Here is a 20033-nt window from a genome sequence, read left to right on the forward strand (position 1 = left end):
TATTATAAACTAAATGCAAATGGAAAAATCAAAATTTGCTGCAAAATGAAAATTTCAGCAAAAACAGTGTTTAGAAGGAAATTTCTAGCATTAAATACACATGTTAGAAAAGAATAAAGACCTAAAATCTCTGTGCAGCTCTGGCTTACTTAACTGACAGATGTCTCTGTTTCCAAAATACTGGAAAACACAGATTCCTCTTTCGGTAGCACAGAGATAGAAGGAGGAACCCCATCCCACACAGGAAGGCAAGGATAAGAATACCCAGGAAGTCAAGCTGGAGCTCAGCCATGGTGCAGTAAGGCTTCTGAGACAAAGAAGGTAGTCTTCATTATCAAAAGCTGAGTACTAAGTCACCATTCCAGATCAGAGTTCCAGGCCCATATCATGGAACTTTAACACAGACACCAGAAGTTCTTGAGGGTGGAGCAGGGACAACAAATGGAAGATGAACCCACAGTTCTTCCCCTTATTATCTAGCCCAATTGATCTGTCCATTCCCCTGGGTCCCTTTAGGTCTTCCATCTTACCCTCCAACTGCACCCTTTCATGATACTATATGTTTACATTAGTAAAATTTTCTATTTATTCCACCTATTGCCTTTTACTGCTTCATGATCCCCCTTTGGAACCCACTATCTTTGAAAGTGATGTGGCCATGGATTTACACCTTCAAGATCTACTCTGTCCTCAACTATAACCTCCCCACAAACACAATGGTTTTTTTTTTTTTTTTCACATGTACAAAACCAGGAATATACTCAGCAGCAACCTATCCTCTCCATATTTCTTCAAAAAGATCCATGTTTACCAAAAGCCATTAGAGAACAGAGTAACCTGTACAACAAAGAGGGAGACAAAGGCACAGCCCATCTATGGCAAAAACTTTGGAACTCTTTTAGTAATTTTTTCTCCTCAAATCTCTTTTAGGCTATTGGCCCCTAAGGGCTCTCAAATCTAGCTCCCTCTAGCTATACAGTATTCTATTCTATGCACCTGCTTTCTTCTCTCTACCAAACCACCTCTCTTCTTCCCAGCATTTTAAAATTCTGCCTCAATTTCACAGAGCAACTGTGCTGAACCACAGCCCACATAACCAAATCTATCCTGATTTAGGAAGCAGATTTCTCCTTAGTGTAACATAGCCTATAATGAGCACAATTGAAACTTAGCATAGCATTTTGTTTTGAATTACACCTATGATTACTTCTTTTATGAAAGTTTTTATGATTTTTTTCCATCTACTTTCTAACTTTTCACCCCAATTCCTTTTGGCTCCTCTATACTTTTTAAAACAATGTCAATTTTGTTTATGGTATATACACATTTATCTCTTCATGTTAGCCAATCATTTAACAGTTACAACCCTTGAAGCTTCTCTACTTAGATTATGAACTGCTGAAATTAAGCCCTGTGTCATTGCCTTACACTGCTTGCCTAAATTCCCTCATTGAGTCTGATGCCTCCATCTTGGCCCCAGGTACCCAATCCTTTTCATCTGATGAGGGCTTACCGCTGATGACAGCTTTGCCTGTCTTCTCCTGTATCCACAGCTTCTCCATTTTCTCTACCCAAAAGGAGGTAAACTTTAAGCCTGCCTCCTCACATCTACCCTCCCTTGACTACAGGAGGTCTCTCTGTTGAGAAATATATCTCTATATAGCATTGCATCTCTGATGGTTTTTGTTGTTTTGTATGTTTGGTTTCATTCTGTTTATTTATAATGTCTGGTCCTAACAGCCTGTATGGTCCCTAGAACTCAGAAATGTAAAAATGTCCTTTAAAGTCAGAGCAAGATAAGCTCCACCATATACTTTCCAAGAAGATGGGATTATAAAAATTACACATTGAATATGTTCTTTGAAAAGGGTGATGCCATAAAAAAACTGTTGAGAAACTGCTCTAGGTTAGAGACAAAAGACACTTGAGAACTAAATGCAATACATAATTCTACACTGGATCCTGTAATGGAGGTTACTTTTAAGCCACAAAGGATATTACTGACAAAAATGGAATATGGATAAGAGATTAGTTAAAAGTTTTACACCAATGCTCAATTTACTGAAGGGGATAATTGACTATCTACAAGAATATTCTTTTCTTAAGAAATACACAATGAAATAGTCAAGGAGAAAGTGGATGATGTATGAAATGTATTCTCAGATGTCCAGGAATTTGTGTGTGTGTGTGTGTGTGTGTGTGTGTGTGTGTGTGTAGAGAGAGAGAGAGAAGAGAGGAGGTAGGAGGGAGGGAGATTGAAGAGCGATCACAATGGGTCAAAATGTGAATAGGCAAATCTGGATAAAGGTTATACTGTTGTGATAGGGTTTGGATGTTTCATTCCCTCCAAATCTCATGTTAAAATATGACCACCAGTGTTGGAGGTGGGTCTAGCGGGAGGTGTTTGTGTCAAAGGGCTGGATCCCTCATGAATGGCTTGGTGCCCCCACCATGGTAATAAATGAGTTCTCTATGCGTTCATATGAGATCTGGTTGTTTAAAAGAATGTGCCACCTCCCCCATCCTCTCTCTTGATCCCTCTCCCACCATGTGACATGCTGGCTCTAGTCTTCCTTCCTCCATGACTGAAAATCTTCTGAGGCCCTCTCCAGAAGCAGAAGCTGGTGCCACCTTTCTTGTATAGCCTGAAGAACTGTGAGCCAAAATAAAATTCTTTTTGTTATAAATTACCCAGCCTCAAGTATTTCTTTATGGGAATGCAAATGTAGCAATATATTGTTGTTTACCATCTATGCAACTCTTCTGCAAGTTTAATTACATTAAACTTCAAATAAATACATTTTTAAATGAACCATTGACTATATTTTTATATAACGTTTGAGATTTTTGTCTTTGATTCCCACAGTTGCCACCACCATACCTAGACCTAGTAGTGTACAAAGTTGGCATGGTGTACTAATACACCAAAGTAGTATGCCATGCCAACTTTAAAATACTTGTTTTGGGTTCTGTTCCAGGCAAGAACCTGGGATTCCCTTTCCACATTTGAAGCATGCTAACATTTCAACAGGGTTTTACAATAGACTGAAAAAGAACTCCTCCAAAAAAATATTTTTAATTATGTATAAAAAATTTATACACTGCGATACGGTCTGGCTGTATCCCCACCCAAATCTCATCTTGAATTGTAGTTCCCATAATTCCCATGTGTTGTGGGAGAGCCCTGGTGGGAGAAAATTGAATCATAGGGGCAGTTTCCCCAATCCTGTTCTCATGGTAGTGAATACATCTCATGAGAGCTGACTGTTTTATAAGGGGTTTCCCCTTTCACTTGGCTCTCATTATCTCTGCCGCCGTGTAAGATGTGCCTTTTACCATCCGCCATGATTGTGAGGCCTCCGCAGCCACATGGAACTCTGATTCCGTTCAACCTTTCTTTATAAATTACCTAGTCTCAGATATGTCTTTATCAGCATTGTGACAATGGACTTATAAAGTAAAGTGGTACCAGAAGTAGTGGGGTGCTGCTGTAAAGATACCTGAAAACGTGGAAGCTACTTTGGAACTGGGTAACAGGCAGAGGTTGTAACAGTTTGGAGGGCTCAGAAGAAGGCAGGAAAATGTAGGAAAGTTTGGAACTTCCTAGAGACTTGTTGAATGGCTTTGACCAAAAGGTTGATGATGATATAGACAATGAAATCCAGGCTGAGGTGGTCTCATATGAGGTGAGGAACTTGTTGGGAACTGAAATAAAGGTGAATCATCCTATGTTTTAGCACAGAGACTGGGAGAATTTTGCCCCTGAACTAGAGATTTGCAGAACTTTGAACTTGAGGGAGATGATTTAGGGTATCTGGCAGAAGAAATTTCTAAGCAACAAAGCATTCAAGAGGTGACTTGGGTGCTGTTAAAATCATTCAGTTTTAAAAAGAAAACAGAGCATGAAGGTTTGGATAATTTGCAGCCTTACAATGAGATAGAAAAGAAAAACCCATTTTCTGAGAAGAAATTCAAGTCAGGTGCAGAAATTTACATGAGTAATGAGGACCCAATTGTTAATCCTCAAGACAATGGGGAAAATGTCTCCAGGGCATGTCAGAGAGCTTAGTGGCAGCCCCTCCCATCACAGGCCCAGAGGCCAAGGAGGAAAAAATGGTTTCATGGGACAGGCCCAGGATCCCCCTGTTGTGTGAAGACTAGGTGCTTAGTGCCCTGCATCCCAGCTGCTCTACCCATGGCTAAAAGGGGCCAAGGCACAACTCAGGCTGTGGCTTCAGAGGGTACAAGCCCACAGTCTTGGCAGCTTTCACGTGGTATTGAGCCTGTGGGTGGACAGAAGAATTGAGATTTGGGTACCTCTGCATAGATTTCAAAGGATCTATAGAAATGCCTGGATGACCAGGCAGAAGTTTGATGCAGGGGTGGGGCCCTCATGGAGAACCTCTGCTAGGGAAATGTGGAAGGAAAATGCAAGACCATGGGAACTCACCTCTTGCATCAGCATGACCTGGATGTGAGAAATGGATTGAAAGGAGATAATTTTGGAGATTTGACTGACTTGCTGGATTTTGGACTTGCATGGGACCTGGAGCCCCTTTGTTTTGATCAATTTCTCTGATGTGAAATGGCTATATATACCCAATGCCTGTATCCCCATTGTATCTAGGAAGTAACTAACTTGCTTTTGATTTTACAGGCTTATAAGTTGAAGGGACTTGCTTTGTCTCAGAAGAGACTTTGAACTGTATACTTTTGAGTTAATGCTGAAGTGAGTCAAGACTTTGGGGGACTGTTGGGAAGGCATGATTGGTTTTGAAATGTGAGTACATGAGATTTAGGAGGGGCCAGAGGAGGAATAATATAGTTTGGCTGTGTCCCCACCCAAATCTCATTTTTTTTTTTTTGAAACAGAGTCTCACTCTGTCACCCAGGCTGGAGTGCAGTTGCATGATCTCGGCTCACTGCAAGTTCTGCCTCCCAGGTTCATGCCATTCTCCTGCCTCAGCCTCCCGAGTAGCTGGGACTTCAAGCGCCCACCACTATGCCTGGCTAATTTTTTGTATTTTTTAGTAGAGATGGGGTTTCACCATGTTAGTCAGGATGGTCTTGATCTCCTGACCTCATGATCCGCCCACCTTGGCCTCCCAAAGTGCTGGGATTACAGGCGTGAGCCACCACGCCCAGCCCCAAATCTCATCTTGAACTGTAGCTCTCATAATTCCCATGTGTTGTGGGAGCGACCTGGTGGGAGATCACTGAATCATGGGGGCAGTTTCCCCCATACTGTTCTCATGGTAGTGAATAAGTCTCACAGTAGCTGACTGTTTTGTACGGGATTTCCCCTTTCACTTGACTGTCATTCTCTCTTGTCCATTTCCATGTAAAATGTGCCTTTCACCTTCTGCCATGATTGTGAGGCCTCCAAGCCACATGGAACTGTCAGTCCATTAAACCTCTTTTTCTTTATAAATTACCCAGTCTCAGGTATGTCTTTATCCACACCATGAGAACAGACAATGTAAAACAAAAAAGAATCAAAATTTCAATGAACCTTGTTTATGGCATATAACTCCTAATTTCTTGTTTGATTCCATCATGTCACTTGTATCCTGCAGTTTTGTGGTGTGATGTGGTTTGACTCTGTGTCCCCTCCCAAATCTCATGTTGAATTGTAACCTCCAGTGTTGGGGGAAAGATCCAGTGGGAGGTGATTGGATCATGGGGGCAGATTTCCCCATTGCTGTTCTCGTGATAGCAAGTTTTCACAAGATCTGATTGTCTGAAAGTGTATGGTACTTCCTCCTTAGCTTTCTCTCTCCTGTGCCGTATGAAGACATGCTTGCTTTCCCTTTGCCTTCAGATATGATTGTAAGTGTCCTGAGGCCTCCCCAGCCATGCCTCCTGAACAATTTGTGGAACTATGAGTAAATGAAAGCTCTTTTCTTTATAAATTATCCAGTCTCAGGCAGTTCTTTAAAGCGGTGTGAAAATGGACACTACATGATGTGAATTGGTTTGCAGGCACTAAGTCAATTACCTGTCCTCTACCAGATTTCCACCTTCCAAAAATGGGTTGACCCTTTTTGTTGTATCCTCTCCTGTCCCTGTCATGTCAAGCATTTATTTTTTAAATCCTTCAATTTTTAAAGCAGTTTTATTGAAATACAGTTCACATGCCATATAAGTCACCCATTTTAAGTGTGTAGTTCAATGATTTTTATATTCACAGAGTTGTGCATCCATCACTAGTCATTTTAAAAACATTTTTATGACTTCAAAATGAAACCATATATCCTTTAGCTATTACACTTCTTGCACCTCATTAACCTAGTTCTAAATCTACTTTATCTCTGTGTAAATGTCTCTATTCTGGACATCAGAATGGAATCATTGTGGTTGTTTGTGACTGACCTTTCACTCAGCATAAAATTTTCAAGATTTATCTATGTTGTACCATGTGTCAATACTTTATTCCTTTTTATGGCTGAATAATAATCTGTTGTATGGATATACCACATTTTGTTTATACATTCATGTGGACATTTGAGTTGTTTCCATCTTTTGGCTATTTGAATAATGCTGCGATGAACCTTTGTGTACAAGTTTCTTTGCACGCACATATTTTCATTTCTTTTGGTATATACTTAGGAGTGGATTTGCTGGGTTATATGCCAACATTTTGAGGAACTGCCTGTTTTCCAAAGCAGCTGTACCATTTCACATTCCCACTCTCAGTGTATGAGGCTTCCATTTTCCCCAAATTATCTAAAACATTTGTCTATTTTATTCCAGCCATCCTAGTGGGCGTGAAGTGCTATCTCATAGTGATTTTTATTTGTATTTTTCTGATGAGTAATGATGTCGAGCATCTTTTCATATACTCTTTTATGCTTAATCACACTATGGGAAGGAGGGTAGATAAACATGTATATTTGATCCAGTTTATATAAGTGGAAACATGAAAACTCATTTTAAATATGCTATAGAAAAAAATTTCTTTTAAATATTTGAAAACACTTATATGGCAATCTCAAGTTTCAGCAACATGCACAGTTTTCCACTGTTATTTTCATGTTATAGTTACTGTGTGATTAAGGGACTGCAAAATTGTGCACTGAATTTGCTCTGTAAGGTTGCTTCTTGTATGGACTGTGGGTAGAAATTCAAATGACTACTTGGGATTGACTTAAAGGAGAAGTTTAAGGAGAACTGATTGCCAAGGCCGCTAAAGCTCAATGTGTTTGTCACCAATGCTGTGTACATCTGTTGTACATAAGTGTGTTCCTCGTGTGATACGTATCAAGGGAATGTGACAGCATTGACATATGGCACATGGCATATCTTCTAAGAGATGAATGGCAAGATGTTTAGATGGACTTTTGCACTTTAATCATAGTGTAAAAGATGGGATTCATTATCCATACTGAATGATAATTGTGAAATTTAGGTGGTGGGTACATGGGGAGTTAAATTGTTACACCTGCTCTTGTATGTGTTTAACCATCTCTTCAATGAAAGGATTTAAGAAATAAAACATGTTCAGTGCCTCATGAAGAGAAGGAAGCAGCACTGAGGATAGCTGGTTCTTTGTCTACTTTGCTAAATCAGCTTTCTCTCCTCCACCAGGATTTCATCTTCCAAGAATATGTAAACTTCTTTTGGTGTATCCTCTTGTATTCTTATTATCCTCAAGCACTTCTTCTTTTAAATCCTTTAAGTTTTATTGCAATATAGTACACATATTACAAAATTCACGCATTTAAAACATATACTGTGTACCTATTACAAAGCAAGAATGGATCAGTCCATCAAGACTAGAGTTTAGCTACCACTCAATAGAGACATTTCAGGAAGTATAATTCCTCTGAAGATAAAAACCTTAGAAGGTGGCCGAGAGCAGTGGTTCACACCTATAATCCCAGCACTTTGAGAGACCAAGGCAGACAGATCATTTGAGGTCAGGAGTTCAAGACCAGCCTGGCCAACATGGTGAAACCTTGGCTCTACTAAAAAAAAAAAAAAAAAAAAAAAGCCGACATCATGGCATATGCCTTTAATCCCAGCTATTCAGTAGGCTGAGGCAGGAGAATCACTTGAACCCAGTAGATGGAGGTTGCAGTGAGCCAGGAACATGCCACTGCACACCAGTCTGGGCAATTGAGCAAGACTCTGCTTCCAAAAACAGAGGTGTTTCTGATGATAACGTTTAGATGTTTTTGATGATAGCTTCTTGGGTGTGGCAGTAACTAAACAGGATTAGAGGTAGAGTCAATCCATCTCTAAGATGGAATGACAGAGGAATTAAGAGACCAGGTTATTGGGAAGCCTATCCACATGGATGATTGGACGCTCCATGGATTCTCCACCTCCTTAAGTTCTTTGCCTGGGCTTCATCCCAATTTTGTCCTTCTTAAGGCCTTCACGAAATCTGAATTATTTCTGCAATCCTAAGCTTCAGACACAACAGGGTCTGTGGCCTAAGCATGGACAGGAAAGGAGAAGGATGGTGATGGAGCTATAGTGGACATCTGTTTTGTTTTGTTTTGCTTTAGTTTTCACACCAAGCATTCACAAATTTTTCTGGAAAACCTACCTCAACTGCCCTCTAGAAAACTCACCTCATTTATTAGTCCCAGTCTGTATAAGTGGAGTTGCCGTCTCTTCAGGCCCCTAATATTTTAAGGGTATATATGTGCACACTCTTAGCCATAAGGAGCATTCTGTAAAGATTCATAGCCAGCCTCCAAATGTCTGTAACCCTCATGCATAGTCAAGGACTCACCTCTGGATCATGAGCTGCAGGTGTTCTACGTAATATCTATTATATTCCACTAAGCCCATGAAGATCATAGGGGATACCTCCGCCTGATAGGTGCACCATATACACTAAGGGGAAATCTTGCATGTTGCCATCAATGTGGCTAGAAAGAAGGCACAAAGATCAGCTTCCCTAAAGAGAGGGATGCCATGTTTGACAACATCCCTGCAGATACTGTTTTAGTCCTGAAACAATAGCCCCATGGACACTTCTGCCAAAATGGCATCTGTCAGCAGCGCCCTGGTAAACCTCAAAGGGGTAGTGCCTAGATCCAGATTGACAAAGGGTCGTGATATGGGCATGATGGGACATAAACCTTTTTCCACTACCATGGTCATCCTTTCCTAGCTTCATTTTTTTCTTACTTTCTCATTCATTATAAGGCATCTTTTCCTTACTCTCAGCTATATTTTAGCCTAGGAGGTAGGTGGTTGCCTGGTCAACATTCCTGTCACAGACGGCTAGGTGATTTTTTGCTCTGTAAAAAAGTCATCAATCCAGGCAGCATGGAGAAATACACAGGGAAGGTAACTACTTCCCCAAGTGACTTATTAGTAGAAAGACCTCAAAGTGAAGGTCAAAATGTGCTTCCCTAAATCATGAGGATGCCCTGCCTTTCAAATTCTTAAGCAGCATCCACAGTGTTCCTGACACCCTACCCCAACCAGCAATACCCCAAACACTACCACCAATTTATACGATCCTGTGGTCAGTGACAACTTTTTTAAAATACTGATTAAACCACTATTTCTGGAAAATGTGCCTGTCCTTGACCCTCTCTTCAGATATAGAAGGCCTGACTTCCTTATGGGTCTAAAGGACATGAAGCAGTGAATGGAGAGGAAGGTACAGGCTGCCATACGGCATCAGTAAGTCTCAAGCAAAGAAGTAGAAAAGAGCTCATCTCCTCAGACTTCATCAGGGAGAGAAGGGGCTTTTGGAGGCACATGATACTCTTTCCTCCACAAGAGCTCCAGGGGATTAGTCACCTTTTAAAAGTCAACTGAGGGACTCAGCAAGAGCTGAGCTAACTCTTACCTTTCCCTAACCACAAGCTTTGGTTACCCAAAACTTATTCCCCCCAACACAATACACATAAAAGACATTCTTCCTATTAGTACATTTATTGGGGAGAATCAAGATTCCCAACAAGGAGTGAATTATTTTGTGGGGGGAAATTTTCCTCCCTGGAAATGCTTCGGAAGCATTTTCTGTCCAGTTAGTAAAGGCACATCACTGAACACACTGCTATTAGCACTGGTAGGGAGGGCTGGACACACCAAGTTGACCTGATGCTGACAAATGGGGTTTGAATGTGGCATAGGCTTCCTGTGGGGCATGGACTGGGGATGCCTTTGACACAATAGCTTCCCCTTAAATGCCTCAACTTTCTCAGGCTGTCTGTCCTTGTCTGTGTTCTGTCTAATCCTTGTAGGATAATTCTGGCCAACAAAGATAGCTTGTTGGCTGTAAGATTTGGTACGTGTCACTTTGCAGGAGGGAGCCATGTAGTTGTGGGGATAGCCCTGGACAAGCTCTGCTGTGAACTGCACTTCTGGGTTGTGCTGAGCTTTCCCAAGCTCCACCGGGGAGGCAAGGGGCTCCTGGGGACAGGTGACATCTATCCCATGCCTATGCCCCAGCTTCCCTTCTAGGAACTCCCCAGTGTCTTTCCTAATTTTCTGAGCTTCAATACTTCCAGTAAAGCCAGCTCTGCTTTTAACTCGACCTCTATTCTGCACAGATGACGACAGGGAGCTATCCTTTGCCCGAGAAATTTCTTGATCTTCATATGTTATGCTGGGTTTATTAAACTGCTGCAAAAAGGTCTTCATCCACTTTCTGAAAAGGTTTTCAGGAGGAGGCTGTGTTTTCAAGGTTGGGGAAGATTTGCTCCCAAGCAACTCCCTTGATGTCTTGTTATGAATAACGTGGCTCTTTCTCCTGAATTGGGATGTCCCCAACCCTGCATCCCCTCCACCAACCTCTCTTCCCTTGGATCTTAGAGGGCTCACTCTCTTTGTAGCTGGTGAAAAATTCTTAACTTGGCATTTCTGTAAGACATGCGTAGGGACCCTGGGCTCCTGCTGCTGTGCCGCACAGATCCCTCTGTCCTCCAAGTGGACATGCAGCACCTGGGAAGTTTCCATGTCCAGACTTGAAATGCCCTGGGGATGAATCAGTAAGTCCTTGGAACTCAAGTTCTCTAAGGCAATAGACGTGTCAGTGAAATGGCTCTGAGGTTGGCTATCCTTCCTCTGGACCAACTTTAACTGACTCAGCATCTGATTTTTAAGATATGATGATTTAGGATCTTGGGGAACTGATACTCTTGGTGGGAAAATTTCAGTTTCATGAGATGTGCTTGTTTTCACATTTGTCACTGAGCAGCTTCCTGACTTGCTGGATGTCAAGTTGTTCCTAGTTTGTGATTGAAGAGCACAGCTCTCCTCTTCCTTGAACATCTCCTTCGACCCATTGGTGACAGGAAAGGTCTTTCTACTGCCCTGAAGCCTGTTAATATTATTACTGGCACTATCTCTCTTATCCCTTGACTCACGGCCAACTCCAGCTTGCATTATGGGCAGCTCTGAGCTGCATCTACTGGCCGGTACAGTCTGTCTCTGACTGGCTTCGTCTATGATGCTGTGTGCGGGGGGCAGAAAAGTCTGTCCGCCATCCTCAGTTGTTGGGACACTTTCTGTAAGATCATTGTCAGTATCAGCGAATTCTCTTTTCAGGGTCTCATGCTTTTCTTGATCGACAGGTGAGGTAACCAGTTCAGGATGACCCAGGATGGAGAATGAGCTTGTGGTTTCTAATTTTTCTCCTTGAAAATCTGTAGTGCCTCTTCTAAGGGGCGTGGAGGCCCTATCTTTGGAATCTCTCTCTATAAGGTCATGATCAGTATCAGAAAATTGCCTTTCCAGAGTCTCTGATTTTTCTTTGCCAACAGGTGAGGTGACAGGATGAGGACGATCAAGGACAGGGACTGAGCTTGTTGTTCCCAACTTTCCTCCTTGGAAAGTGCTTTGTCTATTAGAGTTAGAGACCCCATCTTTGGTATCTCCCCGAGAAATAAAGCTGGCTGAGGAGGGAATGTCGAAATGGGAAAAGGAATTGGAAAGGTCCTCTTTCAATTTGAAGATTTCTATGGATTCAAGGACCTTGCGGGGAAGGCCCCACAGCATTCTCATGCGGAAAGATTTAATATGGGCTTCCAACATCTTTTGTTTGTTAGAACCAAGGAAAGAAATCTCCTGGGAAGTATCAACGCCATGGTCCTCACTCACCAATGCTGCCATATTTCGATGTTTTATTTGGCTGTGGGATTCCTCAGCAAGAGACATCGTCTGCTTGACTGAATGCCATGAACTATGCACAGTCCCAGGCATTCGACCCTCATTGATTTCCTCAAATTTCTTGCTCAAATGTACTGTCAGGGCATTTTCAAGTTGTTTCTGACCTAGGCTCTCCCCTGAATGATTCCCTGACAGATGCATCATATGAGTGTCCAGGTCTCTCTCAGAGTTAGACCTCGGATCCTCATCTGAAGATGTCTCTGGATCATGCAACAGATGATCTTTTGGGCCATTCTCCTGTCTGTATCCCTGATAATTCCCCACATTCTCCAGGGAAAGCATATTTGAGCTCCTCTCGTGGAAGGTTCTAGGGATGCTTGATCCGAACTTCTTTAGAACATTGAGGCTCTGACCCTCAACTGAAGAGCGATGTAAGGGTCCATGAATGCTCTCTGACACAGATAGCTCCGAAATTTTACTCTGAGGATGTAGCAATGACAGAGACTCATGGATTCTACGAGGCAGGCCCCATCTGCGCTGGATAAGCCTCTTTCGAATGTGTTGCTCTAGTTTCTTCCTTACCTCAGAGCTCAGTGGAAAATCTCCAGGAATGATGGAGATGGGAACATGGACCTTGAAGGACTTTCTGACCAATGCAAGATTGGGAGCTAGAGGACAAAAGTCTTCCTGGGATTTTTTAACCACAGAGGGTAAACCCCACACACTTCCCTGCACTTTCTGCAACACGTTACACTCCAGAAGATTAATTTCAGATGGCGTAAGAGACTGTGCCTCGTTCTGGGGTCTATGAAAACACACTCCACAGATCCTAATCAGGAATGGAGGACTAGGTAGTAGGACTGGGAGTGGAGATTGATGTTGAGCCTGGGACTGGACCTGAGTGAGATGTGGGGACTGACCTCGGGGCAGGGTTTGAGGCAAGGGTAGAGCTTGGGTATTAGGCAAGGACAGAGGTTGGGGAGGGGGAAGTACTGGAAATTTATGGAATATAGATGTATTTGTAATGCCATTGAAGAATACAAACATGGAGGTACGGCCACGTTGGCCGAGAACAGTAGGGTGAAGAGACTCGCTGTGCAGAGATGGGAGACCCCAGAAGAGCTGCACATATTTTTGCTCTAAATGGTCTTCAAAGCACTTAGAGTATGGGGGGTCCTGATGGATGTGCTGCCCCTCTAGTTTGCCTTTATTGGCCCCAAAAGGAAAGAATTCTACCATGTCATGCTTATCAGCAATTGAGGCTAACATTTTCCGTGAAGAATTTAGTTGGTAGTTTGGCCTAAGTTGTGTTGGGAAAGATCCTGGTTTCTTTCCATTTTCTTTCCACATCAGGAAATCACACCTTTTTTGGACTTGTCTCTCCAGGAGTGCCAGAATGTCATGGCTGACAAAAGAGATGTTAACAGGCTGTATGACGTTGGCCACAGAGTGCCACCCTAAAGAGGCCTCAGAAGACTGAAGGGTAAGAAGCTCCTCCATGAAATCAGATGGCACAAAATTGGAGGAAAAAGAGCCCTTGGCATGAGGCTGCCACCAGGAGAATTCTGAAGATGCAGGGCATGAATGGTCAATGCCTTTGATTATTGGGGCATAGGTGGATGTCTCACCAGAGCCACCTAGAGATAACATCTCTGCAAAAGGCCTCAAAATGGTGAGTCTTGATTTCGACTGAGTCACAGAGCAGTCTTCCAGTGGTAAAGCAGCTGAGATTGGCGGTTTGTTATGATGAGCACATGAATCAGTGGGATTCATGGCCTGGGAAATATCTTGGCATATGGTGCAGTCAAGTGAAAAGATGGTGTTCAGAGACAAACTGGCCACAGGGTGGAGATTGGGCTCCACTCTCTGAATGTGATGTGGTGGCAGAAGGGGAAAGGGAAGCTGCTGGGGTGGGGAATGGTCTACGGGGAACTTGGAATCCAAGGGAGAAACAGGCTGTGGTGGCGGAGGGTCCTTCAGTGGTGAGGGTGAAAACAAGTTAGCTAAGGACGTGATCAAATCAGGTGAGAGAATTAACAGGGGAGGTGGAGAGAGCTTAGGCTGAGGAGACAATATTAGGTCTTCTGTAGAGATTGCTGAGGGGGTGGAAGACAGAGTGAACGATGACTCAGTCACAGAAGCTCCAGAAGGCAAAGGGGACACACAGGGAGCAGCATCTTTCAGGGACTCCCAAGACAGCAGTCGCTGGATATCAGCAGTTGCTCTGTTACACACCTGACAGAGGGGGTCTGGGCATAACAGTCGACGAAAGCGGGTGGTATCATGATGCTGGCCCAGGGGACTGCAGGAAACAGGAGGTCCAAAGCTGCAGCCAGAATCAGAACAAGGAAAGGAGGGTCTGTTAGCCTAGCAGGGGTGGGGCCCCCTGAATCCTGCTACCTGCTTCGCATTGCCCCCCACCCATGACCTCACCATATATGAGGTCATATGACCTCACTATAGCCTCTCCCCAAAGCATTCATTCACATACCCATTCCTATGGCTACCCACTCCCAGAACTACAGCAGGCTACAAGGAATCCCTGAAGTGAATAGAACATGCAAAAAGAAAAAAAAAGGAGGGGGTGGGAACAGGACACAAGGGGAACGATTAATCACCTTTTCAGAATAGAAAGTAGCTTTCTTTCCTCTTCTGCTTCCCTCTGGAACCTTTTCCGGTCTGGGAAACCAAAAGAGTATGTTATATGCAATGAACGTAGTGGCACAGGGATCATACAGAAGTCACTCTGTGGAAGACCCTTGGGATATTAAACTCTGATAGCCCCAAGAATCAGTAGAAAAGGGCAAATAGTCATTGATAATTTTCACAAGTTCACGTCTGTATGTGGAATCATTAGTAAACTTTCACATACATTACCCCATGTGATGCTCAAAAGCACCACATGAAACACATCGGTGGTAACCTCTAGGAGGAATCCGAGCATCGAGGAAGTCAAAGCACTTATGCAAAGTTGTGAGACAGAAGCACTGACTCCAAGCCAACCAGTAGTCCTTCCTCGATATCTCAGTAGGCTGCCAGTTGGGCAGCACCCCTTGGGCAGGTCCATCACTTTGTCATGCACATGAATGGGCAGAGCAGGGCCTATGAGTAGTGTCTCATGTCTGATTCCTTTCCCATGAGCCTGTCTTCTGAGGACTCTGTTTTCTGAGACTGTCTAGTAACTGACATTCTAAGAAATTATGGGACTGAGTTCCTCATGAAAGAGACAGGGTGGAGGGAGCAACAAAAGGGGGGTGTGTCCACAGCCCCAACCCCACCAGCACAGCCGACTCTCCTGGGCTCTCTGCATCCCTTTGCCCTATCCTGCCACTCCATTTCCCAAGTCCATCCTTTTTCATGTCACCCTGAAGCTCAGATAAAGCAGGCTGACATTACCTTTAAATGTCACACTTTTCCTTCTCCTCCTGGCTCTGCCCTGATGCTGAGAACAAAAGAAAGATAATGACAGGCTACGACTCACTTCTCTCACACTCTATGAAGCTCATTCATTCATTCATTCATTATACAAGAATGATATGACTCTCTAATTAATAGAAATACGTTCTTTTTATCAATTTTTGAAGGTGATAAAATATTTCCCATTTTTCCTTCTCTGAAAAGCTGAAAGAGGATTTCTTCTGTGAGAGCCACACTTGATGTGCTGAGTTAGAAGTCCTCATCCAGGGCACAGACTCAGAGTCCAACAGTCACATCTGTGCTCCCTCACAGAACAAGTGTCCCAGAGACAGAGCTGTGGCCCCAGCCTCTGCTCAGAGACTCTCAGCATTACTCCCCTGGTCAGCCCAACATGAAGGAAGGCTTTGTTGAATGACAGGTGACATGGGAATGTGACTCATGATCAAATTTCAGCAGAGACTGTTCTCCTTCAGAGAACCCACATTCCCTAAATAAACCTATCTGGGAGCACAGAATTACTGTGTTTAGGATTTTATCCCGGAACTCTCCACCACAGCCAGATAGGTAGTCTATGAGCTACAGATGGAAACCTTAGTCCTCCTGAACCCCTACGTCTGCCCAACCTCTGCCACAGAAAGTGAAGCTCTATCCTCTCTTCAGACTTCCCATGTAAGACATGTCTCTGAACCAACCAGACTTATTTAGGAATGTGGGAATAGGTTTGGGAAACAACAACAGGGCATCTCTCTTGGGTGTTCACCCACAGTCCCTTACCTTTTGGATGTCATTATTTTTTTCGGTGGGTGACAAATACAGGGTCAATACCATGTAGAACAAGTACAGTATAAACAATCCCAACCCACTCAAGCAAATGAAGGTGGGGTCAATATCCAAGTAATGTGAGTCAGGGCTCAGCCCTGTCTCAATATAGCTGCTCAGAAAACAGAGGATATTCTCCATGATCTGAATAGCTCGGCTGCCTGAAGCAACTGAGCACTGAGGGTGCCCAGGCTTAACTATAAACCCAGGCCTGCATCACAGAGCATGGAAGAGTCACAGAGGGTTTCTGAGGGTGGAGGGAGCAACAAAAGGGGGGTGTGTCCACAGCCCCAACCCCACCAGCACAGCCAACTCTCCTGGGCTCTCTGGGTCCCTTTGCCCTATCCTGCCACTCCATTTCCCAAGTCCATCCTTTTTCATGTCATGTATTTATCTTAGTGGAATTTTCAGTTTGTTCCAACAGTAAACCAGGCATTACCCAAGTCCCGCTTTACTGTTTGGAGCCCTCAACTTGGACCCCACCAAGTACACTCCCTTGAAAGCCTGAAATACTGCCTGGAATATTTGTTGTACCCAGGCTTTGCCACTCTCAGGATCACATATGTCCTCAAATCCGTCTTATCTGCAGAATGTTTTTGCCTTACATAAATGCAGATATAAAACTTAAATTTCCTTTCTACTTACTTTGTTTTGTGAATGTCGAACATTACATTCTTTGTTTTGAAGTCAACCTTTACTATTTCCAATCAGAGAGACTGAATCAAATGATTAAAACTAATCTTCTCAAGGAAAAGAAGCTCACCGCCCAATTTGGGTTTTTCAGAAAAGAAGATTTTTATTGTAAATAAACCAACAAGGAGACAGGAGTCCAGCTCAGACCTGTCCCGTGTGCATTTCATGCAGTCATTTTATTAGAAAAGGTTTAGAGAATGGCCTCTGTACTTAATAGTTGGTTGGTGGAAGGAAAGGGGAGGTCTGAAAGTCCTCGGCATGCACAGTTTTGTTTAACACTGCCTCATGTATCACGTGTGCACATTCGTGGGGAGTTGGTTGAAACGTGGCAGAAATTGGGGCTGTGACGTTGGCCAGCTTGTTCTGTGTAAACTCCAGTTGGCCTTAATAGTTTTAATCCATTTTAGCCAGTTTTTAAATCTCAGAAGCAGGGAGAGTTTTGGCATTTTAGCAAGTTACTATTGTTGTTGTTGTTTGATCTGCTATCCTGTAAACTGATTAATTTCATTAGTCATTGGTTTCTTCAACTCTCTGGGGCATGGTTTCACTAATAATGCATTATTTAACATCTACAAAATGAAAATAAGTGTACAATAAGTGTATATCATTGAAACTTCGAGGGACCTTAGGGGTAAATTTATAGAACTTATTTTTCTGAAGTTAGTGAAGTTTAAACTGTTCAAGCACTTTTGGAACATATTCTGTACACAAACACACATACACATCGACCTAAAAGGAAGAAGTTGACGGAAAATTATTATAAGTAGGGAGTTCATTTGGGTCAAGCTTGAGGATTGCAACCTGGGAACACAGATGCAAGTCAGCCTAAATATACACTCCAATTAGCAGTAAATACAAGTGGGTTTTTAAAGTTGAAAAAGAGGACAAGGAGTGGATTGATACAAAGTTGTAATCAGGAATTCTCATTGGTTTACAGAAGCAACATTGATTAGTGATTGCCTGCACATTTTTAAGCTATAGGGGGTGGTTTGTAGTGTCAGGTGTGGCATTACTGGGTTACTATATAGCTCCATGTGGCAATAGCAAGCAATTTCAAGAGATGAATGCATAGCTCAAGGAGGAGATACGGCTGTGATTTCTGTCTCATTTTAATGTCTCTCTAGGCCTGATAATTTAAGAGGACTCACAGTCCTCAGATAAAAGTTATTTTCTTAACAAACACACCCACACACCAATCCTGTGACAAATCAATCAGTACCTTCAAATCCAGAATCAATTAGTTCCTCCTTTTATTTCAATCTCTTACTTGTCGTTTTGATACCATATTTTCTAACTCTACCTCAAACACAACCAGACGCAACTCTGTACATCAATTTGGTAACAAGTATGCAACTCCCTTAAAGCAGGGATAGGTTACAGTGCCCTAAGCTATTGTGATCTAAGAGACCGAAACAGATGCCCCTTTATCAACTAAGACAGACCCTAAGGTTAAGGAAACAAAGTTACCTGTGGTGGAGGGTTCAGGGCCTGGATGGCATGGCAAATTTTCTAACTTTCTATAACTAAACTCCCTCTAACCAAACCAGTTATCAGCTCTGATTGGACAGAGGACCGGCCTTACAAACGTTCTTTTCTGATAAGTTACTAATATTACAGATTTCCAGTTTCTGCCAGCTTATAGAGGTGGCACACAAACCGCCTGTGTCCTGAAGTTCATCTTATGATGTAAGGGGCCAAATTCTACCTCATTTTAGTGCTAAACCCCCACTCCAAAGTGAACATGGGATGTATGTTACATATGTTTACTCATTATGGTGTGCTCGGCACCTGCATAAATATGTATAGCTTTTCCCACAAACTTGTTGAATATGTATGAATATGAATATAAAACCCAACCTGTCCTTCCCCTATTCCAACAGAGAGCACCTTCAGTCCACACTGGATGCTTTCCCTTCCTGGCTTGCAAACTGATGAGAGCAATGAGGCTCTCCTTTCTACTATTTAGCCATCTTGGTGGTCTTTTGGATGATACTACTGATGCCATCAGCCTTTGGTAGCAGAGTGGGACCCAGGCGTGTCAAAGCCTTAGAGCAGAATGGAGTCTTAAGCAACCTCACCTGATTACACTGTGGGCCATGTAAATGTGATCTTTTCCTGAGTGCCTTGGCATCCAAAAAAACTTGAGAACATCTGCTCTATATTCTACATAATCACCCCTGCAAATATCCAAATACCAACTACCTGTCATACTTTATTCAGGTGACTCTTGTCAGGTTTAAATGATCCCAATATCCCCCACCCCTGACCCATCTTCCTACACATTCTTTTCTAAACTCTTTATCATGACAGCTGTCCTCTGAACTGCTCTTAACTTCTCATGTCTTTCTTAAACTATTGTGAAAGAAAACAATAGTGCCATGAAAAGGACTCCATACTTCTATATTGGAGTCCTTGCAGATGAACTATAACCTAGCCTAATAGTTAGACAAATTGGAAACCTAACTCAATAGTATGGACCTGTAACAATAGCTGAGTGTTGGCCAATCCCAGCGGCCCTACTTCAACCACTCATAGACTGCTGAATGTTCAAACTGTGTTCAAATAAGGCAAAGGCCAAGTTGTAATCAATCTCACTCTTTCTGTACCACACTTCTGATTCATGTACGTCATTTTGCCTTTTTGGTCCATAAATTGGTTCTAACCATGAGGCACCCGTGGAGTCTCTGTGAATCTGCTGTGATTCTGGGGGCTAACCAATTTGCAAATCTTTCATGCTCAGTTAAACCCCTTTAAACTTAATTTCTCTGAAGTTTCTTTTAATACTGTAAAGCTCCTTATTAGACAACCATGGGCCACCACTGTTACCCATGGGCCACCAGTGTTACTGATCTCTTTGGAAAGGTTAAGACAGCCTTCAACTCAGGCCGGGTCTCCTTTCATTTATGCAGGAGCAGGTAACCTGCCTTGAGGATAAAATCTGCCAAGAGATGCCCCTTCCTCCTCTCTTTGATATGCAGCCTCAGCCAAGTTTTCATCTAATAAATATTTACTGCTGGAAACTA

The 20033-nt window shown here is 42.8% G+C and overlaps 2 protein-coding genes across 3 annotated transcripts in view; both read right to left on the minus strand.

The window, feature by feature from the left end:
- LOC105541651 (spermatogenesis-associated protein 31D1-like) overlaps nt 1-8811 on the minus strand; it is a gene marked incomplete at its 3' end in the record, with an annotated part of 37537 nt that extends 28726 nt beyond the window's left edge. The window contains 1 exon segment of the mRNA XM_011982790.1: nt 8744-8811. Within this exon segment, the coding sequence (XP_011838180.1) occupies nt 8744-8811 (68 nt within the window).
- A 1080-nt stretch (nt 8812-9891) lies between these two features.
- On the minus strand, nt 9892-16542 carry LOC105541646 (spermatogenesis-associated protein 31D1-like). 2 transcript variants are annotated; one of them, XM_011982775.1, is made up of 4 exons: nt 16273-16542; nt 15478-15523; nt 14700-14760; nt 9892-14407 (listed from the first exon to the last, which is right to left on the minus strand). In XM_011982775.1, exons 1-4 carry the CDS (start codon nt 16456-16458, stop codon nt 9940-9942), a joined length of 4761 nt encoding a protein of 1586 aa, XP_011838165.1. In that variant the 5' UTR covers nt 16459-16542; the 3' UTR covers nt 9892-9939. The 2 variants fall into 2 exon arrangements, with proteins under 2 accessions (XP_011838165.1, XP_011838164.1); XM_011982774.1 differs by having other exon boundaries at nt 14700-14770; nt 15479-15523; nt 16273-16458.
- Nucleotides 16543-20033: the final 3491 nt, after the last annotated feature.

The sequence above is a fragment of the Mandrillus leucophaeus genome, unplaced genomic scaffold (assembly GCF_000951045.1).
Source record: "Mandrillus leucophaeus isolate KB7577 unplaced genomic scaffold, Mleu.le_1.0 Scaffold242, whole genome shotgun sequence".
Lineage (NCBI taxonomy): Eukaryota > Metazoa > Chordata > Mammalia > Primates > Cercopithecidae > Mandrillus > Mandrillus leucophaeus.

Bases quoted from the DNA above. Each gene is read 5' to 3' on its own strand.
- LOC105541646 (XM_011982774.1), bottom strand. From the start codon at position 16,458: ATGGAGAATATCCTCTGTTTTCTGAGCAGCTATATTGAGACAGGGCTG. The intron at 15,524-16,272 runs GTAAGGGACTGT...TTTTGTTCTCAG, and splicing joins AAAATAATGACATCCAAAAG to CATCAGGGCAGAGCCAGGAG. The intron at 14,771-15,478 runs GGTAATGTCAGC...ACATACTCTTTT, and splicing joins GGAAAAGTGTGACATTTAAA to GGTTTCCCAGACCGGAAAAG.